This window comes from Puntigrus tetrazona, chromosome 12, assembly GCF_018831695.1.
Source record: "Puntigrus tetrazona isolate hp1 chromosome 12, ASM1883169v1, whole genome shotgun sequence".
Taxonomy (NCBI): domain Eukaryota; kingdom Metazoa; phylum Chordata; class Actinopteri; order Cypriniformes; family Cyprinidae; genus Puntigrus; species Puntigrus tetrazona.
In genome coordinates, this window is record NC_056710.1 from 14,929,699 (window position 1) to 14,956,714 (window position 27,016).

At 36.8% G+C, this 27,016-nt stretch overlaps 2 protein-coding genes across 3 annotated transcripts; one reads left to right on the top strand and one right to left on the bottom strand.

Annotated features, from left to right (window-relative positions):
* Window positions 1-380: 380 nt before the first annotated feature.
* Window positions 381-7,870, top strand: sfxn2 (sideroflexin 2). Of its 2 annotated transcripts, XM_043253894.1 has the most exons (13): window positions 401-537; window positions 925-948; window positions 1,786-1,968; window positions 2,051-2,221; window positions 2,732-2,830; window positions 3,050-3,125; window positions 4,101-4,186; window positions 4,292-4,352; window positions 4,702-4,768; window positions 4,883-4,932; window positions 5,319-5,368; window positions 5,494-5,541; window positions 6,205-7,870. In XM_043253894.1, the coding sequence occupies exons 3-13, from the start codon at window positions 1,811-1,813 to the stop codon at window positions 6,302-6,304; spliced, it is 966 nt and encodes a 321-aa protein (XP_043109829.1). In that variant the 5' UTR covers window positions 401-537; window positions 925-948; window positions 1,786-1,810; the 3' UTR covers window positions 6,305-7,870. The 2 variants fall into 2 exon arrangements, with proteins under 2 accessions (XP_043109828.1, XP_043109829.1); XM_043253893.1 differs by lacking the exon at window positions 925-948 and having other exon boundaries at window positions 381-537.
* timp2a (TIMP metallopeptidase inhibitor 2a) lies at window positions 7,335-26,092 on the bottom strand. Its single transcript, XM_043253895.1, has 5 exons — window positions 25,632-26,092; window positions 11,595-11,695; window positions 11,394-11,505; window positions 10,363-10,487; window positions 7,335-9,688 (listed from the first exon to the last, which is right to left on the bottom strand). Exons 1-5 carry the CDS (start codon window positions 25,756-25,758, stop codon window positions 9,491-9,493), a joined length of 663 nt encoding a protein of 220 aa, XP_043109830.1. The 5' UTR covers window positions 25,759-26,092; the 3' UTR covers window positions 7,335-9,490.
* Window positions 26,093-27,016: the final 924 nt, after the last annotated feature.

A 27,016-nucleotide genomic window follows, 5' to 3' on the forward strand; every position in this document is an offset into this window, starting at 1 on the left:
CAGTTCTCGAGTCAGCATGACTGAACTGAATCACTGAAAATTGTATACAAACAACAAACATACCGTTACAATTTCTGCCATATATAAATATGTCATAAATGATAAGCGTGGTATGCTATTCCGAATTTAGTTTAGGAGTCGTCCCTTTTCGACAACATTTGAAGTGAACTGTGGACGTGCCTTTTTGTTTTTTATGCGCTGAACAGAACTGTGGAGTTATCGGTTATGTTTAGCTGAAAACATTTTTCACAGTTTTGTATTAATTTCACGGCACACAACAATAGCTGAATCGGTTGTTATAGAATCTCTTCTTTGAACTGTTCGAGAGAACCGATTCGCAGAAACGAGTCAGTGTATACTTGGTGTAAAAGGGGAGGGAGGTTGTTCTCTTCGGGGATTGGAAGGTAGAAGGCCACGTGCTTCTCCACAGTCGCAAGCCCACATCATCACAGTGTGTCACCCGCTTCAGTTTTTTTACTACTTTTACTGCAGCAGCGCCACGAGACATAAACAACAGTGTCACGTCATTTCATAAAGGTATTTTCAAGCGACACATTTGAGATTTTGTCTGATTTGTTTTGATCGCGTACATCCGGGTGCTTGTGCGCAGTGAACATGAACTGATGCAAGCTGCTGGACAACTTGGTCGTTCTGATTCAGCCTGCGTTTAAATAAGCTGCTACTTTATATAATGTGATTACAGTGGGTTGTTGGGTTTATTACAATTCAAGTTTAATGTTTGAGAAATCCAGACGTTTTAAAAGCGAATGCATACTTTGTTTGGTCATTGCACGTCGATGTCTGTTTCCTTAAACTTCTTGGTAACATACTAACCTAGTTGGTGTAGTTACCTGTACATATTTGTATTAGTTTCATGATGTTTTACTTTACTCACAGTATATATTTTACACATTTTCTGTTAAGCTTCCAGCAGATCAGGTTGAACCGGTAAGGAAACAAATTAACTAAATAGTCTTGACAAGTTGGAACCCATTGAAAGTCATTCTTTGTTTGCTTGTTTTTTTATTGCCTTTGTGTACATGTGAATTCAGTTCACTGCAGTGACATTTCAAATGTCAAATCTGGTCCACGTTCATGTGCTTTAATCATGTATTGCTTTCATTCTGATGTTGGTAACACATTGCATTAAAATGTGACATATGCATACTGTGAAGTACACTTGATGCTGCAGTGTACTGATATTTATAGCATCCTCTATACGTCATTTCTTTCTAACAATATGGGTTAAAAATGTTTTTTAACCCATATTGTTTCAGAGATATTACTTGTTAAGGATTAGTGGAAAGTTAATTGATTTTTAACTTAGGAAAATGAACTGGCTATATGTAGGTCAGACTCTCAGGACTCCATTTCTCACTTTCACTAGTCAAGGCCCTGGTCTGTGTTTTTCCTGATATCCATACGTGTTTGCATAGCTGGGCTCACTGTAAGAGCCTTGGCTTTGACTTCCTTATCATTGCATTTGGAAATATGCTGCTTTGATAGATGAGAAACCTGTTAGTAGTAAAATTGCAATATAGAGAGCAAATGAGCACCTATTGGACTGACGCTTTAAATAAATTCAATTCACCATTTGTGAATCAGAAATTGCATTTAATTTGTGCCAAAACTTTTAGACTACTTTTAATCTCATCAGAATATGAATTGGTTTGCACATTGGTTTGCTCTGTGTCATAGCATAATCTGTTCTCTGTATAGATTAGATTAAATTATTAGATGATCAATGCATTGAATACGTCTTGTTTTCTCTTGTTTGTCACTCAGGCTCTTTGGAAGCAGAGAAAGAACCATGGAGGCTCCGAAGGGCTTTGATATCGACGCCCCACGCTGGGATCAATCCACATTCATGGGTCGCCTCAAACACTTTTTCAACATCACTGACTGTCGCACCGCTCTGCTGCCTGACTCCAGACTAGATGAAGCCAAAGCTTTAGTGGAGAGCTGCAGGTGAGAAATGAATTGATTTGATGAGGTGAGCTATCTCTCATCTTCCTGTTTCTTACTTTCTGTCACTTCCTCTCTCCCCCAGAGCTGGCTCTATTCCTCCTGGCACTACAGAGGAGCAGTTACACTATGCCAAGAAGCTGTATGACTCTGCATTTCATCCTGACACAGGTGACAGGATGAACCTGATAGGAAGAATGTCATTTCAGGTGCCTGGGGGTATGGCCATCACGGGGTTCATGCTTCAGTTTTACAGGTCAGCTCTATATATATATATATATATATATATATATATATATATATATATATATATATATATATATATATATATATATATATATATACAGAAATAACTTTAATCTGACAAAGTAATAATAAATAAAATTCTATAAATGTTAACCAATGAAAGTCAGACATTGTTTTTCAACCATGCTTCAACAGAATTATTAAAAAAAATAAACTCATATATATATATATATATATATATAGTCCACTTTATCTGACACTGATGTTCCTTGAGCATGAAGTTCACCTTGAATCTCTTTAGAAGTATATCAATTTTCCTCCTGCGTGCCACGTCCAGGAGGTTGGCTATGTATATATATATATGTCTATAATTTTCTTTCTGATCTCTTGAGACAACTCTTTCCTTTGCTTCCTCTGGTCCATGTATTTATATATATATTTTCAGTGTTTTCTATACCATACATTTTTATATTATTGCACTATATGCTTTCACAAAGAACCATTTTTTTATGGCGTGTAGGACAGTTCCTGCTGTAGTGTTCTGGCAGTGGGTTAACCAGTCTTTCAACGCTCTGGTCAACTACACCAATCGCAATGCTGCCTCCCCCATCACGCCAAAGTAAGCTCCTCTGACTTCTTCCTTTGAACTTTACTCACTTGCAAGATACTGTAGGTTTGCAGAGGGTATACCTCTTAAAATGTGACTGTCCCGTGACACCTAGCGATTTATTAACAGATGTCTGGGAAGGAGCTTGAAATAACAGATAAGCTTCAGTAACAGATACTGTTTTTTTTTTTTTTTTTTTTTTGTTGCGTTGTGTGTATCTTCTTTGCTCAGGCAGATCGGAGTAGCTTATGCGACGGCAACAAGCACAGCGCTGGCCACTGCGGTCGGGCTGAACCTTTACACAAAGGTATTACTCAGCCTCTTTTAAATAATTAAGGGAAAAGTATAGTAATGTACTTACAGTGGTATTTCAGGATACATTTTGAAACTACTAGTTGTTTTAAAACTACAGCCACAAGACTTATAAAGTTATACATTATAATAAGCATGACAATCTAAATGTATATGATTATTTACACTGCCATCCAAATGTTTCGGATTCGTAAAAGTTTTAGTATCTTTTAAAGAAGTTTCTTATGCTCTTCTTCTTTGTCTGTATCTATAAAAAAATAAAGCAAAACTTTAATTTTGTGAAATATAATAAAAAAAAAAAAAGCAATTTAAAATAAGGGTTTTCTATTTTAATATACTTCAAAAATATACTTTATCCTGTGAAGCAAAGATGAATTTTCAGCATCATTATTATAACGTCGCATGATCCTTTAGAAATTTACTTACTAAATTCACTTTAATATGATGATTTATAATCTGTCTATATCTGCCTGCCTACCTACCTACAGGGTTTGAACAATGAAACTGGAACACCTGGTTTTAGACCTCAATAATGTATTAGCATGGTGTAGGGTCTTCTTTTGTAGCTAATACAGCGCCAATTTGTCTTAAAAATTAAAGTTCTGCACGGTGACCAGAGAGATTTTAAGCCATTCCTTTTGCAGTTAACGGTTTCTTGACTCACTCCTCCAAAACACCCCAAAGTGTCTCAATAATATTTAAATCTATCTCGTATATTTCACACACATTTACATACAAGTACATACACATGCTGTACATACAAACACATATGAAACTAATTCTATATAACAGACGTTACATTTTATCAATATGTTTACTTCAAAATAAATGTATATATTTACTTGTTGCAGGCATATATAATTATTATAGTAGTTTTTATGAACAGTTAAAGCCATCTTCAGTCCCGTCCGGCCATCGTATCTGCTGTGGTTACACGTCCCTGTGTGATTTGGTGTCTTTGTCTCCTCAGAAAGCTCCTCCGCTGGTGGCTCGCTGGGTGCCGTTCGCTGCTGTGGCTGCGGCTAACTGTGTGAACATTCCAATGATGAGACAACAGTGAGACCTCTCCCGTTTCCTGACATCTTTTATTTTGGTGGGTCTTACTATGTTGGCATGTCTATATATTAGTATATTAATTCCGGTTTATTCTTTCCTATAAAGGGAGATTTTGAACGGCATCGCTGTGACAGATGAAGATGGAAATAAACTGGGCCACTCGAGGGTGAGGAGCATCTCGCCTCACTCTGAAGTTTACGCTCTCCTTTCAAAACTGTAAAATGTGTATCGGTTTAGAAAATGATGTAATTTAAAACATTTATTCTGTATTTAGCACAGCCCTGAAGGTACTGTGTATATTCCACATGACAAATCAATAACAGAAATTAAACGCCTACGTACTGTATATTGTATCTTTATCTTAATTTATTGTAATTTACCCAAGTATGTAAACTTATGAGCACCACCATTAGATTTGAATGTGTTCATTGCTTAAAATAATGTTTAATGATAATACGCCTTTTACATTATAGGCGTTCTCTGTTCTCAAGTAATACTGTCTGTGTTTGTCATAGAAAGCAGCTGTCAAGGGCATCACACAGGTGGTCATCTCTCGAGTTACCATGGCAGCGCCAGGCATGAGTAAGTGCAAAGAGTTTGGCCGGTGTTATCAGATCTCAGTGCTAAAATAAAGCAGCCCTCACCTCGCTCGCCAGTCAATATTGAATCCTGATCTGCTTTCTTTGTTCTTTCCAGTCATACTCCCGATTATTATGCAGAGGCTTGAAAAATACAAATTCATGCAGGTGAGCCCGATTGGTTGTTCTGCATCCAAGGAGCACGCAATGGAAAACAGAAGTGATAAAATAGCCAGTTTATGATCTGCAGGTGTTTCTGTTATAAATTCACTCAGACCTCAGAGCTGACATTTGTTGAGTCATTCTCTTAACAGTCAGTTATTATCAATGCATACAGGTTTCTAATGGTTTAATGTGCTTTGTGTAGCATAATAATGTTTCAAACAGTCAAGTTTTACAAAGATAATCTTAATTATCATTATACAATCTCTAATTGCTCATTATATTAAATTCAGATTCCTGGGTCTGTAAAGGCTATAAACCCTTTGTTGTAATTTTTTTTTTAATATATATTAACATATTTGTATTTGTTTGTTGCTTTCAATCTGTTGCAGAAAATCACATTTCTTCATGGGCCACTGCAGGTCATGATGGTTGGCGGATTGTAAGAGATCACATTTCTTCATTTTGAAAATAGCAAGGATTGATACATCTCATATATTATATATAATATATATATGAGATATTGTTTCAGTAGAAGAAATGACAACATGCCCTTCTGCTTCACAGTCTGATCTTCATGGTGCCTGCAGCATGTTCACTCTTTCCTCAAAGATGGTAAAGTTTGCATATATTGTATATGCCATTCAACATCTTTTTTTTTTTTTAAGTGATAGTATCTCTTCAAAGGAATAGTTCAGTAAACATACTCGCCCTCAGGTCATTCAAGATGTAGATAAGTTGGTTTCTTCATTGAAATGTAGCATTACATCCTCTGCAGTGAATAGATGCCGCTAGAATGAGAGTTAAAACATTTTAAACATTTCATTAAGCCACTAACTTAACATTTTTAACTTGGACTCTATGTGGTCATTAAAAATCCCATGACATTCATTGTAAAGAGTAGGGGTGTAACCCAGTGTCCTGGCCGTTGTCACTTATGGCCTTCCAGTTAACCCCTATCCACCAGATTGGCTCCATTCCTTTCTCTATATAGACTTTAAAGCTCTTTTGGTGTATGGCAATACACAATAAAGCACTATATAAATGCCTCATTCATTCATTAAATTCTTCAAATCTATTTTAATGAAGAAACATACACATCAGTAGTGTCTAGAGCAAATATGGCACATTTTCAATATGGCATTAAACTTATTCATGCAACTTTATGCAGCTGCTTCTTCCATTGACTCTTTAAAATGCTTAATTCAGATGTTTTAACGACAGCTGTTGTCTCGGAGCCATACCAAACTAATCAATCATTTGCACTTTGATTTGCAGTTCTATGGCTGTTTCCAAACTGGAACCTGAGCTCAGGGAATCAATCATTTCTCAGTATGGGGACCATGTCCGCTATGTGTACTTCAACAAGGGACTGTGAGTGCTGACAAATCACAGACTGGATGCACAGGTCATCTGCCAACTAGAGGCTCTTTTTAACAATTTTTGTTAAAGAATTTGCTAAAAAGATGTTTCATAACTTAGAAAGGTTTTTATGCACGAAAGCATAATTTATGAATAGTTTTTTTTACATTTGGCCCTGACTGCTGCAAAGAATTACTTTGATTTGTGAATCAAAATTCTCTGTAAAAATACATTTTACAGAGTATAGGCATTAGATAAACCTGGCACAGTTGCCCTGTCATCTGTTCCTGTTGATCTACCCTGAATAATCTGGAACAGATAGAAAAATCTGAGATCTGTTTCCCTCTGATGCCAAACGCTGTCATTTACCACGTACATCTCTCAGGAAGAGTTTATTTTAAAGGTCTAATGCTTTAAAAGCTTCTGAAGCCATCAGTGAAATCATTTTATCAGGTTTTTCTTAATATGTCAGACACTTAGGAATATACAGTCAGATCATAAATAAATGTTTACATTTGAAATACCAGTTACAAGCATAAGTACAGTCTAATAAACGTCAGTCTAATAAGAGTATTTTACAGTTAGAGTGTGCCTTAAAAACATGAATGGCGCCCGTTGGGTCCACAGCCTGCCCTCACTGTGAACTATCTGAGTTATGTACTTGTTTTCATGATTACAAGATGATGAAATAAACAGACAGCTGTCGAAATAAACCCCTGGTCTGTGATAACTCATGGGAGTTGAACTAAAGTGGACCTTGTGTTTATTTTATCAACAACTGTGCACTAGTTTTTCATTCCTGCCACATGAGGGCAGTATCTGATTATCGAAGTTTTGCGAAGGTAAATACGCAGCACTTCTGTCAAATATTCACACCGATTGGCTATAAAGCCACCAGAAACCACTTTTTAAGGCAATCTGAAATAAATGGATCAATACTTGAAAGTCTATACATACACACAGTATATGATGAAATATACGTGAACATTACTTCATGCAAAAATTTACATATTTATAGACTTAAAAATACTAATTGGACGAGCTGATGTCGTTTAATGTTTTATTTGGTAATACTGTATATTTATCCGTCAAGTGAACGTCCACATGGGAATTACACAAAGCATCAAAGACATGCATAGTCTGGTTCTTCTACCACAACTTTTATCATGTGGTTCAGACATTAGGTCTCACATTCCTGCTCTTTTCAGCAAATCATAAAAGAGAAAGACAAAGACTGGTAAAAATAACACAATGATCATATAAATCAAAGGTAATAACACATTAAAAAAGTAGAAACGTGAAAACAAAATCATTTAACTTACGCCATTAAAGTTCAATAACAATTCATACAAAGCAGTTTAAGTAGTTATAGCTCGATGCATATTAAACATTAACCTTGAAGATTTATATAGACTATTCGTAAAAGTTCAAGCTCGTTTATGACAATGATTCTGGTATGAAGAAAGATGTGAGGATATTGAAACAAAAATCTTAATTTAAATCACACTTAAGCAAAAAAAACAAAAAAAAAAAAACAGCTTCGTACATTTATGCTGGAACACTGATAGCCAAAATAGAAAGGCATGAATCGAACGATTACCCATAAGAATGCTCCCTTTGTCGATAGAAATTATTTTGGTGTTGATTTTATACAATGGTTATGATGCATTCAAATCGATCAACACTGTTATTGTTGCTTTCGTCAGTTCAACCTCAGTCTGTCTTCTCCCTCTTTCTCTCAATCACTATGACCACATCGGGCCACATGGTTCACCCTGATGAAGCGCCTAGCAACTAGTATTCTAACGCCTCACCCTCAGTCAATCACGTGACTTGGCAACGCCCAATCAGGGGACAGCTGCAACAACCCAACTCTCTGTGCCTTCCTCTGAAGCTGCCAATAAACTCCTGAGTTTATTGACATCACAGGAGGAAGGAACCTCGCTCATTGTTTCCTCTTTCTCAGTGCATGCTATAGGCCTGTGTCTTTGCATGCCAATCCAATCAGCCTTGTTTTACTCTAGGGCAAAACGAAGGGTCTTCCCATTACCATGGCAACTAAAGTCTTTCGTACCTCTTCGGGTACATAATCTAATAAGAACAATATGGAAAATAAAACAGCTCACTAGGACCTTAGATAACTGATGCTGTATTTCTTAAAGATGAAGCATTTGCAAATCAATAACAAAAGCACTGAAAATGAGAATTACAAAAAAAGAGGAGACAGTCCTCTTGGTTTTGTCTTTAAAAAGTGCAACAAGTTCAAATAGTATCATCATCAAACTATTAACAGAGGAATAAATGCATAAATCGAACTCATCGTGGGCGTTTGAGACAAGGTTCAGAAAGGTAAACAGACATATTGACAAAACAAATTAGGGATGTTCGATTTGTAAATGTGCATAAAAAATCGAATTAGAGAGGACTTTATAACTAATTATGTACTGTCGTCAGAATAATAGATGCCTGCATTGTTATTCCTTCATTTTTTTCGTATATATGTGAAGGATACGCCATGAAGCAATGAAGAAAAACTGTGGAAGTGAAATGAAGAACAGCTTCATATACAACAGTTCAACATTCTGAAATTTGGTCAGCAGCACAATTTTGTTTCTGTCACAAATTCATGCCTAGCGACATTGACTTTGGTCTTTAATTTTCCTGTTTTTTTTCCCCAAAATCCCAGCTGTCTTTCCAGGTCCCCGCACATCTTTGAACTATCTGGGAAGTCCTGCCTCACCATTTATCTGAGTAGACCAATTGGCATGGCTTTGGGAAATTACACTACCTTCAAAAGTAATACTTTCACTACCACCCCGTGTGGGTTTGGACCAGAATACCAGAAACTGAATAAGCGTAAAGAACTGAGAGACTGCAGTTTTTGGGAGATTGTAGAGATCATTCAGTCTTTATGCAGATATATCTAAGCGCTGTTTTGGGGGGCAGAAAGTGCTCTTGTTTTTAAGATTGTCCCTCACAGGATGGGGAGTGTTTTCTGGGTGCCAGCCTTAGGTGGGGTCGTTACTTTCGCTCCATTCTGTCTCGTTGCGATATCTAATGAAGACTGTACACTAATCTAGCCTTAAGACGTTTCAATTTCAATTTGGTAGAGTTTTGTCTTTATGTCGATATTAACTTACACCTTATCTATGATATTTGTAAGAATCTCAGATTGGGTGATGTGGAGAGGGCGAGAGATACTTTAAGGGTCTTCCACATCCAGAAACTCTTTCTTGGGCGGTGCGACTCCACGGTACCAGGCGCAGGAGCCATCTCCTCTCTTGATGCAGGCGTAGTGGTCAGACTGGCGCCCGTGAATTATCTTCTCCGTCACCCAATCTGTCCACAGACACTCCTCCGGGGCGCTAATCTCACATGGGAAGGTCGCACAGCGTGTAATCTGGGTGCAGCAAAAACAAAATTTGTTAAAAGGTTGTCATGATGTATATTTTTTATTATCAAATATAAGCTAAGTAGATGCTTGCTGACTCAAATTGAAAACAGTATACCCCAAAGTTTCTTAAGTGTGTTTTTGAATACTTCTGCTGTATTAAACATAGTGTAGTACTAGTAATAGTGCAGTAAGTGCATTGACAATTAAAAATGCAGCAAAATGTTCAATTTATAAGCCTGATGGATGGATGCATGGAAAGAAAGAAAGACACCTGTATAGATAGATAGACAGACAGACAGACATGGATGTTTACATAGACAGGATTATGAATGGATGGATGAATAAATGGATGCAAGATAGATAGATAGACATGGACATATGGATAGAACTCTTAATAGACATCATTTGATGGATGAATAAATGGATGCATGATGGATATAGATAGACATGGACGTATGCATAGATAGAATTAAGAATAGAAATAATTTGATGGGTGGATGGATAAATAAATGCATGTATGTATGATAGATAGATAGATAGATAGGTACAGTATGAAATAACAGATTGAAAGAAAGCAAGCAAGAAAGAAAGGAACAGCCCATTCTTCAGTTTCTGAATTGTGCACAGCTCAGGTTGACAACATGTTCTACAATAATGATTATTATGTATCCAGCACTCACCTTGCAGTCACACCCCATCTGGTAGCGCTGACTGAGGCTCTTCTTTTGGGTGGCACTCATGGATTCCCAGGGCATGATGAGATCACACAGAGTCACGTGCATCTTGCCGTTGGCCTCCGCCTTGCCTGGAAACACAATGTGCAGACAAAACAATCTGAAGCATCTGCGAACATCTGATAGTCGCAGGCATAGCGTGGTCCAACAGACAAAATAACAGCACGCAAGAACACGATAACAAGTCGCCACGTTTATAAACCGAACCCTTCTGTTAGTCATCTATTGTTCTGTATTATGACTGAACCACACTGAGGTCACTGCAGAGTCAAAGAGCAGATTTGGGGAAAAACACTACATGTGAAAGCTTGTGAACCCTGATGGTGGAGAGCGGGAGTAGCTAACCACAATTCGGGACTTCACAAAATGTGAGGGAACATACAAATACAATGACATAAACAACCTCAAGATGGTTTCTAATTTTGCCCCGGAGCGAAGGTTTCTGAAGGTCTGCTCTGCTTACGATCTGAAACCTGGGTAGTTTCTACTCGCTGTGGAGAAGGGAATGTGTGCCTTGAAAACACAACCTCAGCAGTTACTCCGCACTACAGGATCAGCTCTCTCATTATTTTACCTCCCCTCCTCCTCTAAAACTTCGGCTTTAAAGGCAATTGCTACCCTCCACAGACCTCTGCCTTGTCAACTCTGTAATTTGGGCTCTGCTGGAATGATCTGAGATGGGGAAACCAGAAGCTGTCTGTGTTCATCTTTTGACGTTCTTTTATATTCTGTGTTTTTTCCCTTCAGAGTTGCCTACTCAGCAAGTTCATTAGAGAGAAGAGAAGAATATTGAAACCCAACAGTAAATTCAGCACATTGTACATCAATAAGTCACGGTTTGTAAACTTCTGTCGTGTCTGAAAACAGATCGCTCTGAGTGAAGTATGTGCCAACTGGCAAGTGCTTTGCTGTGAAGGCAGTAACCAATAGCATTGTGTGGTTAGACTGATCAAAAACAACAGCTGACACTCTTTTACCTGAGATGAGGTACTCCTTCTTTCCGTTAGTGTCCAAATTTGTCACCCCACACACCGCAGACGAGGGTGCGGTGAAGACCACGTCAATGTGGCGATCTGGGCCTTTGAACATCTGAGAGAGGACAACAATATATTGTTTTATTGCAAGACGTTTTCATTGTAGGTTAGATTCAAATAACAGCTGTCAACTTCATCCCTTACCTTGATCTGCTTAATCTCGTATTGGATCCTCTTGATAGGGTTCCCATAAATATCATTCCCAGAGTCCACTTCTTTTTTTCCAACCACCTTGGCCCTGATTACTGCAAAGAAAAGATTAAGAACAGTTTTATTTCATGAACAAAAGAGTTTTGGCAGTGGTATTAATTTAGTATTAGTTTTAATATTAAATAAAATAACTGAATCAAATCTATATATTTATATATATATATATATATATATATATATATATATATATATATATATATATATATATATATATATACACACATTAGTGCTGTCAAATTTTGTTTACATAATATTTAATGTCTGTACTTTGAGCATTTATGTATATATAAATACACATGCATGTATATATTTAAGAAAACGTCATGTTTATATATTAAATAATTCAATATATACAATATAAATTATATTCATATATATACATGTAAATATTTTCAAAACACAGCACACACACATATGTAAACAAAAACTTTTATTTTTGATTGTGATTAACTGTGATTGCTCATTTGACAGCACTAACATACGCACACATTTGTAAAATTTAGAATACATTTTAGATACACTTAAGAGATTAAGTTGTTGAAATTCAGTCTGATGTGTCATTTGATTGTTTAACTCAATTTAGTTATGTTTCCAGTCCAGTTTCAGTTTACAGTTTAATTCAATGTTAAGAAAACCCATTTCCAAAGTTTAAAAACCACTGTCAACAACTAAATGAAGTTCAGCCAAAGAATAATTTTTTGAGTGTGGAATCTTCTCAACGTTTTTCCACCACTACTTGGACTCTGTAAAATATACAAGCTACAGCGCAAGGCCTGCAGAGATTCTGTCACGTCATCATAAAAAGATGAAAAGGCACATGACTTGTACCATACTTTTCTCCATGCCACCTCTCATCTGAGGCCTTGTCTAAACACCAGCGAGAGGTCTCTCTCATATAAAGAGAGTCATGCCCCCAAACCCAAATCCCATTTCCTGCAAGTTGAGCGTTTGCAGCTGTCCAGCATTTCTTTAGCTCTCTTTGTCAGGTCAGCCAACATGCGGCAGAGACGCCTCCTCTAGAGAAGCTGACACATGACAACCTTGCGCTGACTCATTCATTCTCTTGCCTTTTATACTCTCTCTTATTTTCCTAAATCATTTTTAAATGGCTGTTATTTTTTCACTGAAGTACTGCACGGAAACATAGAATGGAACTTAAGGAGACGAAAAGAAACCTATCACACAACAAAACCCCTCAGCCTCCACAACCCTAAACTTCAGCCGTGTCGACCTCATACAGTCAGCTTTACCTTGACAGAAGAGTAAACCTCTGCAAACCTTCAAATATAAACTGTGTATTACATTTATACACACTCTTCTGCTTAAATTAGCAGAGCAGAAGTCAAACAATGATTTCATGCTTTACTGTTCGAGCTCTAATTTCTATTTTACAGTGCAAGTATTTTAAGATCTACAATAATACATTTATGTCCTTCATGAAGTTAAGTGGAATATATTGTATATGTTATTGACTGACAAGGAAAAAAGCTAAATGGGAAGTTGAGAATTCGTCAAAAGTCATATGAGTTGTGTGACAAAATGCTTAGTCAAAGGGTCCAAAACAATACTAAACATTTATCAAAATGTCTTCTGTGTTCCACAAAAGACAGGTTTGAAAGCTATTGACAGAATTCGCATTTGTGGGTGACAGCCCAAAAAAACAGAAGTGTACACATTACGGTATATGGTATGTGTATGGCAACAAAGCCATTATTGTAAAATCAGGGTGATTAGGTAATTCTGAATGGGTGTATTTTGCAATAATGACAAGAGGAACATGCATTTGCCAATTGCTTACCAAACAAGTACACAAACAGACATGCAATATTGATATTAATGAGTATATCAGTAAAATACAAAGGTCACATGGTGGGACAAAGAAAAATATATGACTATGAATGTTGTGATTGATCAATCAGTATCAAGTATTCCAGAAAGTTATGTAATGCATGCAACTATAAAACCAAGTGGCATTAATTTCAATTAATATAGCACATATTTAAAGCAAAACAATTGTTTTTGTTGTTTTTTTACATTGTAGACATATAACATTGTGTTTATGCATTTATACGCTTTATAGCTGTCAAAGGCTAATGGAAATCATTATATGTTCAATATTTGATGCAAATGTCGGGATAATATTCATAATTACGAATTCTTCTAGATCAATGAATATATGAATCATACTTCACCACTGTGCTGTGAAATTTACAGTTCATAAGGCATCAGTGTAAAATGTTGTTGTTTACCTGTTGGTCTTGTCTACATTTGCCTAGTAAACCAACGAGGAAACAATTACAGGCTAATGTTGCCCTCAAGGCTAAACTTGTCTCAGTAAATGGGTGGATCTTGTCGCTGCTTGGCAAACTGTTTGCTGAACTGTCCAGATATATACTGGAAGTCACACTTTTGCAACAAATTCACCTAAAAATAACCAGACCTTCCCATGTCCACTGTGTACTCAGCCATTTGGTGACCTAAAATGATGAGCAGTGTCAATATGCAACATGTATTTGTGTTGGCAGTGCCTCTGGCAAGAACAAGAAAGGGGAACAGATATTTTAAGTTTCTGGGGTATTTCATGGTAATGTCAGATGCGCACTGCACAAAGTGAACCATCTTCACAGCACCAATGACAAAGTTTTGCTGTCCCTTATTAAAGCATCGTTTGCTGTAGTTTATCCCTGCTGGTTTGTACAGTACATTAAGTGACTAAGTGCAGTTCCATAACCATATTTATTCTGCGTTTTGTAATGTCATTTGTATTTTCTTTTGTTTACAGCTTTCTTGGACCAGGGTTTGATTTAAAACCTGTCCATTTTGGCCTTTGCCTAATTCCACTGGCTGATCAGGGATGGTTGCATACTGACACCAATATTAACTGGCTGTTATGCAGGTTAGTGCAGGTTTGGTACTGGTCTGACTGGTGGATGAACATAACCATGATGTTGTTTACCATTGAAACTCAATAACTCAATAACTCTTTAACAACTCAATAACAACTCTTAAGTCAGCATTAATGATTAAGAGAGTTAAGAAGCATGGGGGAATGCAAAATACAAGTGATGTAAGACACTTTTTTAAAAAAGATTTATCCTTTTTAAGTATTCAAACTAAATAAAGTAATTTTTATATGGTGTTCCCTACCGTTCAAAGGTTGGAGGTCATTACGATTTTTTTTCTTTTATCTAGCATGGATGCATTAAATTGATCAAAAGTGAGAAAAACGTCTTGCATGCCAATACATGCTATTATTTCGATATTTATATTAAATTACAGTTTTAACAAAAATATTAATCAGCACAACTGTTTTCAAAACTGATAATAGTAAGAAATATTTCTTGAACAGCAAATCGGTGTATTGGAATGATTTCTGAAGGATCATGTGAAACTAAGACTGGAAAATTCAGCATTTTCATCACAGGAATAAATTACATTTTACAGTATATTTAAAAAGAAAGCATTTATTTGAAAATGTAGTAATATTTCACAATCTTACAGTTTTTGCTGCATTTTTGATTGTTTACAACTAAATAAAGTTTTAATTCCTACAGCAAACTACATTCACTTAATTAAATCCTATTGTAAAGATTTGTAAAAATATAAATTTATGCAAGGAATTGTTTAAAGAGGTTGGTTGGATGTATAACCTCTAGCATCAGCAACAAGATACAGTAGAAAAGTAAGCATTTTTTTTTCACATCTCCTTCAGAAGATTTTTGACCCATTTTTGAGCGAATGACATTCCTACTCCTGATCAGCGATTGGAAATACACCCAAAGAGAGCTTATGAATGTCTGCAAGCTGTCTCGTCGACTGAACCCAGAAAAAACCAAAACCGCTCTAAAAAAGGAGAAGATTTACTGCGCACAGTCTCGTGTTAATCAACTGCAGATGAAAATGAATCAAGACAACTTCTCAAGTAGGCCTTCATCAGCAGAAGCTGTCTTGTAAATCCGGCTTCCAATTACAGCTGCTGAAGTTACGGCCTACCCACACCTCTTATGTTTGAGTCAGAAAAACATATTCAAAAACTGACCTGAGGTCAGTTCGAAGAGCTCATAATATCACCATATTAGCCCGACTGCTCCTCCTTAAACCCACCCTGTCCTTTCATAAACAGACAGTCTTTCCGCAGCATTGATTTGCTCTGCCAGCTGTTTGGATCGGCTGTGTATTTTGTTAGGACAGCTTGTTTTAATCGAGGTATGCTCAGGAACATTTCTGCAAAACTACTTAAGCAAACGCCGCAATGAATCGGAGATACAAATGGAGCACAGTTTATGAGACAAACTGGATTTTACAAGTTGAATTAGACCCGCTACTTAAACTCTCAGCGCTAATTGAGGTTAAAGGGATAGTCAAATTCACGCAAAATTGAAAATTCTGTCATCATTTCCTCACCCTCATGTCATTACCAAACATTATTTACTCTGAGAAACACAAAAGGAAATGTTTTGATTGATGTTACCAATGCTCTCTTCCTACTAATGAAAGTGGATAGGGACCAAAAAAAAAAAAAAACATGATAAAAGCGGCATAAAGTAAAAATATTGTTAGACCACAGTGGTCACCACTCACGGAAAATCAAACGCGTTTGTAAAGACATTAGGGTGAGTAAATGATGACAGAACTATTCCTTCAAATGTGAGAATGAGAAATAGATGAATGATATCACAGGAGAATCGGAGATAGAAATGGAAACACAAAGTGTAACGGTTGCAGTTTTTCAGGCACTTGCTCACCATGGAAAATATGAGCCTGGGGATATAGGATGCAGGGACATAAAATAACTAGAAAAAGGAAAACACACGCACACGTATGCACACTCACAGCCATTATTATACACCCGTGGGCTCACTTTATGGGCTGGAAAAGACGCAAATATGAAGGGTTCGCTGCTCTTAAAGTTAACGATAGCCCCCCTTCTCCTCCTATCCAAGCTGCATGCTTTTCTGTGTATGTCAAGCCTTTCTGGGTTCTGAGCTATAGGGCACGATAACACTGTGGCAGAATGAAAGATCAATATAGTCTTTTCTAAAACCAATTTATTGTGCTTCCAGTGTTAAAAGTAGGTCAAGCTACAACGCAAGTTGTTTTGCACCTAAAATTCCAGATGCCTAATGCTAGGCTAAAATCGTTTTGAGGGCAAGGAGGCCTCGCTTCTCCTGGTGAAGTAATCAAGCAATTCTCTGAAGGATTCTGAGAGCATCACGCAGTGAGCGGCAGAGAGTAGCAGAAACAGTGGCTGCTGCCTGACTCTGTAGACGTCACTCATTAGTTTGAGAGTGTTCTGTTACCAACATCCTCACACCTGTGAGTACATCCCAGGGATGGATTTGTCTGGTCAGATGACCCAGAAGAAAGTCTGTCAAATGTACATTTTAGCTGCTTGGATGATATATTTTCTACCTGGTCTCATGGCATAAAAACTACCATGGTACATATATGTACCAATAAGTAGATATCACCGCAGTTTCTAAAAGAAATTAAAGCAGTTTTATTTCTTTTCACACAAATTTGCAGAGTTTCGATTAATAAAGAATATCATATTATGACTTGAATATGACTTGATGCTTTTCAATGGTAGCCTCCAAGCTTCATATCTATGGGTTTTCATAGACAGTAGGTTCGTTCGGAGTACAGAGATGTACTTGAGAGGCGAAGGGCTCCAGTTCAAATCCCGTGTTAATATGGTTCGACAAAACAGTTCAGATCTGTGTAAAAAGAAGTTGAAATGACACGGTTGCATCAACAAATGCCTTTTTATATCAGTTTTGCATTTGTTAACACTATCAGGTAAATTTAAGGTTGGATTTGGTGTAGGGAATATTTCCAACATGATAGAGCATTAACTTTTAGTGACATTTTAGTGATATTTAAATTCTGAACCCCCACAATACATACCTATATCAATGTAATAAGTGTGCTTTATATGTGCTGTATATTCTATATATTCTATGGTAATTATACAATAATATATTTTGAATCTGTAACTTAAATAGCTTTATTGTAATATAATAATATATAATAATTATAATAATTTTATTAATTACAACAAATATAGCATCAATAAAGATGCTGGATATCTATAGTCTTTGTTTGCTTCCATTGCATCCAGCATGTTTTTCACTGACCTGCCCTCAATCTCAGAAATTCATGGCATATAGAAAATTGCATAAAGAAAGTTTCCTATTTGTAATAACAGTAGTGTGGTGGCATTCATGTGCGTTCAACTCATAAATATGATGTAACGCACCATGAGGCTAGAGAGGAAAGGAAAGGCTATATTGCCGCTGTTCGATAAGCGCCACCTACTGTCAGATATCGAATCTGAGTACTCATTCAGCCTGCCTGTCAATTTTTTATTATATGTAGATGTAGATTTTTTTTTTGTAGCATAATTTCGCACGACTAAAGTAATCATAGCTAAAAATCATTATTTAAAGGACAATATAAACTTAACTTAAAATAAACTTATTTTAGGGCAATAAATATTGGTCAATAGAAACCTAAATCGGTCATGAGAATATTGTGAATCACTACATAGGATGCCACTTTATAAAAAGGTTCTCCAGTATTTTATTTTATTTATTTATTTGCATTAATAGAGAATCAGTAGAGTCCAATGTTTTATCCTCTTTGACTTTCAGTGAATAGACAACCATTTTTAACCTACCTGTGCATTGATCTGAACTTGATCGATTTTGCAATGTGACTATAAGTTTATTCACGTAGAAATATATATTTCGTGTGATTTGTTTCCCGACATCCCCAGCCTCGTCTAAACTTCTAAGTTTGCCCAGATCTTTTATATCGGGTCATTCGATGTTTTCAAGCCAAGAAAATGTTTTGCCAATATTTCTTGAGCAAACTTTACAAATGTAAGAAAGGTTTCTGTGACAGCTTTGGGGTCGCAATATTAATCAAAATGTTATTTTTCTACGAGGACTAATAATTAAAGAATCAGAGGGTAATTATATCTCACGGTTCTGCAGTTCAAATGGAGTGATGTTCTGCAGTGTCTGTCTTCAGCTTCATTCCCACTGCTTCATTTTTCCTGCCTGACCCACATTCCTGTTGCCCGATAATCATGCATATCCCACAACGCCTGCTCCCTCCACGGATGACTTACACACTCTCTTACATATGCACGTATCATAATCAGAATGTCATAGTTTCCATGAAAATATACCCACCACAAATACTAGCCACATCCTGAGTTTCCGTATGCCTGCACAGCTTTTAGCAATCATGACCAGCGCGGAGCCCAAGCAGACTACTGCACCCAAAAGTCCCCAAACTCCTCTTCCACTCCTACCTTCACAGATACACACTCACGGGCCACCACAACCAAAATATATTCCACCTCACAGGTATCAAATACAATATAATGTTTAGTATTTCAAAGGCGTTTGACTAGTCATCTTTAACTAAAATAATTTAATATGAAGAAACCAAATGTTTTAACATAGCATATAACGATCATCGATCGGTATTATTTTTTTCCTTGCATGATAAAGTTCTTCCATGCACATGAAAGAAATGTAAATAATTTGATAGCGATATGTGTGAGATTCTTACCAAGCATTGAATTACTGAACAAAATATCCGTTGAGAAGGAAAATGCATACTTTAAAAATAAACATGAAACAACCACATGGCAAGTAATTGTGTAAAGTGGCTCTCCTACACCACAGGAGTAAAAACTGAACAGGAGAACAGAGCTGTTTTGCTTCCACTCTGGATACTCTGCCTGCGGTTTCTTTGAACTCATTTCTTTCTTTTTGAACTCCTGACACAATTCATCACTGTAATTGAGCACAACAGCCGGATTACGGAAGTAAAAATCCCATTTGTTTTCTCCATAAATTAACTGCTTTTTAATGATATAACGAAGCATAAATGTTCCAAGAGGTTAAGCAACAGCATATGCTTCTCTAGAGGATCTTTTTGCCTTTTTTAAATAGTGTACTTTCAGATTTGTTGTAAATTTTCTTTATATCTAATTTTTTCTCAAGAAATATTGTTTCGCAATAGGTTTATATTTTAGCGTCATTTCTGATTTCTTCTAATCGCATCATTCACAGATGCAACAAGTATTCTGTTCTTTCTAAAATAATTGAAATACATAAAAATGTATTCAAATCATAAAATATCATTGTCGTGTTAATTTGGTGTTGCGATATACTGGTATTGTTGATATTTAAAAATTAATAGTATACACTAACAATAATAGGCACAAGCGCCATTTTGGAGTGATACATTTTCAAGTGTGATTTGTTTCATTCATACTTGACATCGGAGAGGAAGTCCACAAGCTAGACTCATAAAAGCAATGAAACAACTACTTTTCAGGAAGTCCCTTATGTGGACAAAGGCTGCATTTCAGCACATTTTTATGTATTTCACTTGCTAATATCCCTATATTTCATGAGAACCCTAGTATCACTTAGTATGAGCAATGCAGTTAGTGTACTGTTTACATTTTTCCCATTATGAAATTGTTTAGTGCAGCATCCTTTATGTATATAGACATGCTTGGGCTCCTTCAGTTAAAATCGAGGGTCCTGTGTCACTTCAAAATGGCAAGTGAAAATATTGTGACCCCCATAGTTGATATTAATCTTAGTACTGGTTGAAGTACTGATTAATTGAAATGAATGGAAAAATGATAGATAGTTTACCCAAAATAAACATTCTCTGATTATTTAATGACTTTCTAATTTAAACCCATATGGGTGAACTTCACCATTATGGATAATGCCAATGTAGATAGTCTATTTTAGCTATTATTTTGTGTATCTCTCTCTTTTTTCAGTAAACTCTCCTCAGGGGGCTGAGCATCGCTTCAAAGAAAAAAAAAGTGTGAAAATCTTCATTTTGTGTTCAGAGGCACATGAGGGTGAGTTTATAATGCTGCTATTTTTTTTATTTGTTCCATATGAGAGCATAGCACGGTAATGAAATAATATGTGTAATGTTTTTGTTTGATATTTTTTCACATTTCATACTGTTAAAAAGAAAAGATGCACAAAAGACAGAATTTGCTGGATTTATATGCATTATCATCATCATCGTTGCTTGTACAAGAAAGCCGGTGCAAATGTTCTAAGACTTTGAGGTTTACCAACATGGAAAAGGTCAAAGCTGGACAACTGACGGTTGGATGCTGCCCACTGCTTCAAGCCTGGGTATATAAACACCCAGAGCGGACACGGCAGGATGTGGAGAAAGAAAGGTTTGTGTGAGGTTTGCTGACTGCATTTAAATGTCATTTATTTCCCATTTTCATCAAAATACGTGTAGAGAAAGATTTGAAGATCACATTTGGATGTTTGTTTTTCCGAAATGTCTAGCATTTCCTGTGAGGTGGAGATCCAACAAATCGCCCGACATGCAGCGTTCAAAAGTCACTTCCTTACGACAATCTGACGTAAACTGCAGCATGCTGTGTTGTGTGACCCAAAAGATAGGGCAAAACAGACATCCTTGAGAATTAATCATGTGATGCACAAGGTGATTGCAACGAGCATATCATGCATGTGGGAGGTTGAAGATTTCCTGGAACCGACTTACATTTTTAAGTATTTTTAGAAACTTTCCAGCTAACAATCTGTTCTTGATAACTGCTTTTCTCTTTCTTTATAACCAAGAGAAACCAAGTGCTTGGCTTGGACCTGCAAACAATGCTCAAGCGTGGTTTCACCTTCAGCAGACACGAAGAAAAGCAGTGTGAGTTCTTCTTCTGTGTTTATTGGTACTGTCTGGGGCTATTAAATGTGGCAATGAGCTCTGTCATATGTCACTGAGCCAGAGAAAATGACAGATTTCCACAAGATCTTTATACTGTGAAACAGGTGGAACTGATTGAGTTGAAAACGATGTATGTTTGAATAACCAAAATAACACTGTTCTCTTGGGACACATCATTGAATCAGGTCACATTGTATAAAGCAACACATGGTACACTGAAAATAATGCTCGGAATTTTAACATCAAAAGCTTACAAAGGCTTAATCTTAAAAATAAAGGTTGTTAATTGTCATTTGAGGAATATTTACATTGCACAAAAGGTTCTTTATTCTTTACATTATTACAATTTTCTTCGCACTAAGAATAAAGTTGTTTTTCGTGACGTTGTGGAAATCCACAATGTTTTTTCTATGGCATCACTGCAAAAATTTTTTTTAAATAATATATATATATATATATATATATATATATATATATATTTAAAATATTTAAAAGCAAAAATTGTTTACTGTAAAAATGGTTAATTGAAGTTGCCATACAGTGAAAATACAGTTGTATTATTACATTACTGTAAATTATATGGTTTGTGGAAGTATGAATTGTATTTACACTTTTAATTTATTTTCTAAAAAACACAACAAAAACTACTGTGAAAACTGTATTTTTAAATAATAATAAAATGTATTTAGGGTGCTTTATGTTACTATTTATGTTATTTAATTAATGTTACACCACCAAAACCACCCACTGAACCTTTTAATAACAAATATATGTGTGGCCAAACAACTTAGGCTGTCTGAACCGCAGTTTATCAGCATGACTTGACACAACGCAAAGATCTGTCTGCTTCTTTACATTAGTGTTCCCTTGTTAGTCTACATGAATGACCGGCATTGTTTTAGTGCGTCCAAGTACTGCAGTCAAAAACCTCTGGTCCCGCTACAAGGCTTTTGGGTACACTAAACCTTTTCAAAGGGCTACCTGTGAGAAATGTTTGTACATTTGGCATCCTCCACTGGTAATTCCTCCTTTTTCCAGTTTATAACTTCCTCAACCTCCACCAAAGGAATCCTCATCACTTCTGTATGCAGGAATGTTCTTCACCACACCCCAAGCCCGATTTCTGACCTTTGTGACCCTTACTGTCTATAAACCTCTGACATGAAACCTGGCTTGTCACTAGACAGTTTGCCAAAAGGGATCAGGCCAGAATGTGATTAAAGCCCGAGTACATTCGAACAGATAAATATTTTGAGCAAATGACCATTAGGCCTTTACTTGGGCAGTTTATACAGTATAAACAATCCTGGGTACACCAAAGAAAATTAGAAAACGAGGCAGTTTAAATCCTTATGGCCAAACATGAATTATAACCCATTTAATTTGTACAGTTTAATTTGTTCCATCTAACACAGAATATACAATATCTCTGTCCCATTTGGGCTATCAGCTGATTTCTGTGTTTATATTTTTAATAATGCATCCCTAATATTTAGTGTAGGCTTGATGAGACTTGACATCATTGATCAGGAACATGACAACGTTTTATTACATGCACAAGTGAATTATTAACAGTAAGAATGTGTTTTAAGAATGTGATAAGGTTAATAGAATAAAAAATGAAAATATAACTGTGACTTTCCAATTATTGTACAGCTGCAAGAAATAATGTAAGAATTGCAGGATATAAACTCGCAGATGCGATTACGATTTTTTTTTTCTCACAACTATAAAACCTTTTCTATTCAATGGCAGAAAACAAGTTCGCAAGGTTTCCACTGGCTGCTTAAGAAAATAGATTAATTCAAATTTTGATCAACATTTCCCAGCCATCCTCTCTTATTGTATGATGAATGAATGATTTTTTCAGTGGTTTTGCATACAAATAATCATTCTGAGCTTTGGAATGCATTTAGAACAACAGACTTTAAAACTCAAGGGGAAAAAATCCTAGTGGCACAGCTCATGTTACAGTTTTCAATCTTGAGACAATCATGTCACTGTTCAGACTCTCTAAAAGCATGTTGTGCTCGTCTATGACTCAATAACAGTCAACTGCGAGGTAAATAATGGGGCTGTGTCATTCCCATTGGGAACGGAAGACTGGATCCACTTGACTGCGATTTTTAAGTATGACACGTAGAAACCTTATTAATGGCAAGTACAGATTCAAAAAGCTAGCAAAACACTGACAGACAGACCTCAAAGGGCAAATGACCGCATTTTGGGTGGTTACTTTATTAATATGCAGAGATTCCAGTACTGTCGTGAAATACGAGCACTAAATTAATTTCCGGCTAACAGCTTGTTCATTTCCACTGCAAGTCAGGAAAGACGCAAACCTCTCGGAACAGTCACTGAAGTTAACTTTTCACAAATAGGTGGAAAAAACCTTCTCCCTCGATCCAAGAGGACTGGTTCAAAGCCAGTGAGCTGAGGCAAGGGCGGGCGGTGCAGCCAAAGACTGCGCTTTTCTCACTGTTTGAAGAATGCCATGCATATTTCTAAAAGGTCCTTGACTTTCATTGCTTTTTCCTCTCTGGCACATCCAGAGCTGTCGGCCAGATGTCGGATGCTCTCCGATGGTTTCTGCAGGAGCTACGGGGTTCTAAGCTAACTATAAGCCCTCTAAAGCACTTCGAGGGGACGCTGGCCTGTGTGTATTTGTCTTATCTTCTATTAGCAGATCAAGACATGGGTTCTGTTCCAGCGGTGGGCGCACCTAGCCAATCATCTCTGAACGCTGCTTGAATTAACCATGAACTGGGAGGGAAAGCCCCAGTGGGATGCAAAACATTCTTGCAATTTTTTTATGCCTCAGCTCTCTCCATCTGAGACAAATATGAAATAGAGACCAGTTGTGCAGGAAATCAAAGCCTTAGTTAGTAGTCAGTAAAATATATATAAGTGAATGAATACATTATTTTTCTGGCACGTTCTTGTTCTGGTTTTGGCAGATAAGGTGGAAATCTGAAATGTTGGTATGAACAGGTCAGTAGAAAAAAAGACTTATTTTTAAGGCCTTCTAGACAAACTGTGGATGAGTGTAGATGATTTGGAGGCTTGCAGCTAGACAGTGAATCAGTGTGAATCGTCAGCGCAAGCCAATAATAATGGTGTGAATGTATCATCATCCTGTTTCTGTTTCAGTCTTTTACCAGCAGAGAAGAGTGTCACATCAACATTTGTTGTGCATCTCACTGTGGTTTTCCCATGCAACAGGCAAAAACAAATACTAAGCCTAAATGATTTGGTCTAATCTTGGATTATATACCCTTAACGTTCTGTGTATTCAGGGCAGTTTCAGTGGAAACCAGATATAATGAGTTGTTTCTGAGGAGTAAAATAGAGAAGCCAGATATAAATAGATATAAACAGGCCTCAAAATGTCATTCAGCTCAAGCAGGAGGACTGTGTGTGCTGAAGATAACAGACCGACAGACAGAACGCTATCTGCTGTTATCCATGCTGGGCACTAAAACAATAGCACAGATGCATAAGCAGAAAAAAAAAAAAAAAAAAAACACTGGCAAGATAAACAACACATCCAGGTACAACCAATAAAAGGGTAATAAAAGTTTTCAATTTTCACAACCCAAAGCCTCACAGTTCTGGACTGTGACTGACTGATTCAGTGCTGTTCAGTTACTCAGACTGCATTTACACAGTAATTACATTTGTAGAATAAATGTTATGAATGTATAATGATATAAATAAAAATCAAGATAAATAAAGATAAAGAAAGAGTGATTAATTGCAAATTAATTAAAAAAATAATATAATAATAATAACAATAATAATAGAAAAAAAAATAAAAAACACATAAAGAAACAATACTCCAAAATACGCTCTGATGCTGCATTTCATTCACAGAAATAAAGCAGCATTAAAGCAGCCTCTAATAGTAAGGAAGGTCAGAGTTTGCACGTTTTAGCACTGCTTTTATGTGGCATTGTTGTTTGTAAAGGAGTAATAAAACATCCACCTCAGCCCCAGTGGTTGTGATGCTGCATTTCACCCACAAAGCAGCATCAGAGCAGCCTTCAACTTTGTTTTTGTCATGACATATGTGTACTTTCGTTTTTTTTTTTTTTTTTTACTTTACATCTGTGCAGCGTTACACAAAATACGCGCGAATGCATTCGCGATAAACTCGCTGCACTAACAATTTTGCATTGTGACGTAGCATCGTTGAGATTGTTGACACGCACTTACCAACATCAGCATTGCAGAACGCCTGTTGAGGATGGACGGGGGAACAACTGCACGCTTCTGCGATCTCTCCCACCCGAAACAGTACCAGCACCACAAGTGTGCCAATACAGCTCCTGACACTCTTCATTGCTTCACTTTAATATATGACAGCAAAATCAGAAGCAGGTAGACGGTCTTCTGCAATGTCAACAATGATCCAGCCCCTCGCACAGCCGAAAAGTACGATGTCCACCGCCGTTCGAGATGCCCACACGCTGAGTATTAGTACGACTACTGCTGTTAAATCCCTCAGAGACGAACGGGCTTGTTGGTAATAAAGGAAGTGCACCGCTGCTCTATCTTTAATGGTCTTTCCAGGCTTCTTTCTTTTCCACTGCCTTCTATGGGTGTGTTCTCATGGAGAGACCAGGTTCATGCCTTAATACTGCGCGTGGACTCCTCCCTTTAAACCAGATTCAACCAGAGGTGGGCGCTTCATGAAGGTCTTCAAAAGATTTCTTTCACTCTTTCTGTCAGGACGGGCTCTCCGCGAACACACACGCGTTACGTGCGCAAGTGCTAAATAAAACCCGTCCCGAATTATTTCATAGCCTAAAATAAGCTGTTTTTGATTCTTTCGTACGTATTAAAGACACGTGCTTGTGTTTATGCGCCGTGTTATTATGCTAATGTGGCTGACTGTACCTATCACTTAGCGTACAAACTGCACCACAGCAACCGAGGCATTAAAGGGGTAGTTCGCGCAAAAAGAGAGAGTGCGTGATACTTTTCCGAGTCTTCTAAAGTCACGTGATAAGAAAGAAGTTCCCGAACGTTCTTTATTCTCTCTTGGCGTTCGCTCTCGAGCTCCTTGAGAAGTAGCGATTCATTGTGAAATATAGAGTCAAACCCTTTCAATTGTATCGTTGATTCGGTTCGCAAAACCTGTGCAAATGATTCATTCATTCAGTGACTTAAACTGCAGTATATTTCTTCTTAAAATAAAACTATTGTATGAATTGAGTAAACTATAGAGCTGGGTGGGCCACTTTTACGATTTATGCTGATATTTCATCCTTTTGGAAGCTTTGAATTGTTAAAAGGCACAACGATGACTTTAATGCTACTTCCAGTCTGTCTGTATAAAAGAGTATAATATATAAAGCAGAATTAAAGTTTATTTATCTTCCTGCTTCCCTGTTTAATCCAAACTCTTTTTACCCTCATTGAACCATAATCCCACAATAAAAAACCTAATTTCCTTCTCATATTAATGCACAAAAGCACACCAGAGACGCTGAATCGGGAACTTTAGCTGCTATCACATCTATAAGGAATTTGCTCTTGTAGTCATAAACCTACTGAAGTCTCTTTATTGTTTCTCTTCCCACTCAGAACAGCAGTAA

Bases quoted from the DNA above. Each gene is read 5' to 3' on its own strand.
- sfxn2 (XM_043253893.1), top strand. From the start codon at position 1,811: ATGGAGGCTCCGAAGGGCTTTGATATCGACGCCCCACGCTGGGATCAA. The intron at 2,222-2,731 runs GTCAGCTCTATA...TATGGCGTGTAG, and splicing joins TTCATGCTTCAGTTTTACAG to GACAGTTCCTGCTGTAGTGT. The intron at 5,369-5,493 runs GTAAGAGATCAC...TCTGCTTCACAG, and splicing joins GTCATGATGGTTGGCGGATT to TCTGATCTTCATGGTGCCTG.
- timp2a (XM_043253895.1), bottom strand. From the start codon at position 25,758: ATGAAGAGTGTCAGGAGCTGTATTGGCACACTTGTGGTGCTGGTACTG. The intron at 11,506-11,594 runs GTAAGGGATGAA...GTCCTCTCTCAG, and splicing joins ACGAGATTAAGCAGATCAAG to ATGTTCAAAGGCCCAGATCG. The intron at 10,488-11,393 runs GTAAAAGAGTGT...TTGTGTTTCCAG, and splicing joins GAAGGAGTACCTCATCTCAG to GCAAGGCGGAGGCCAACGGC.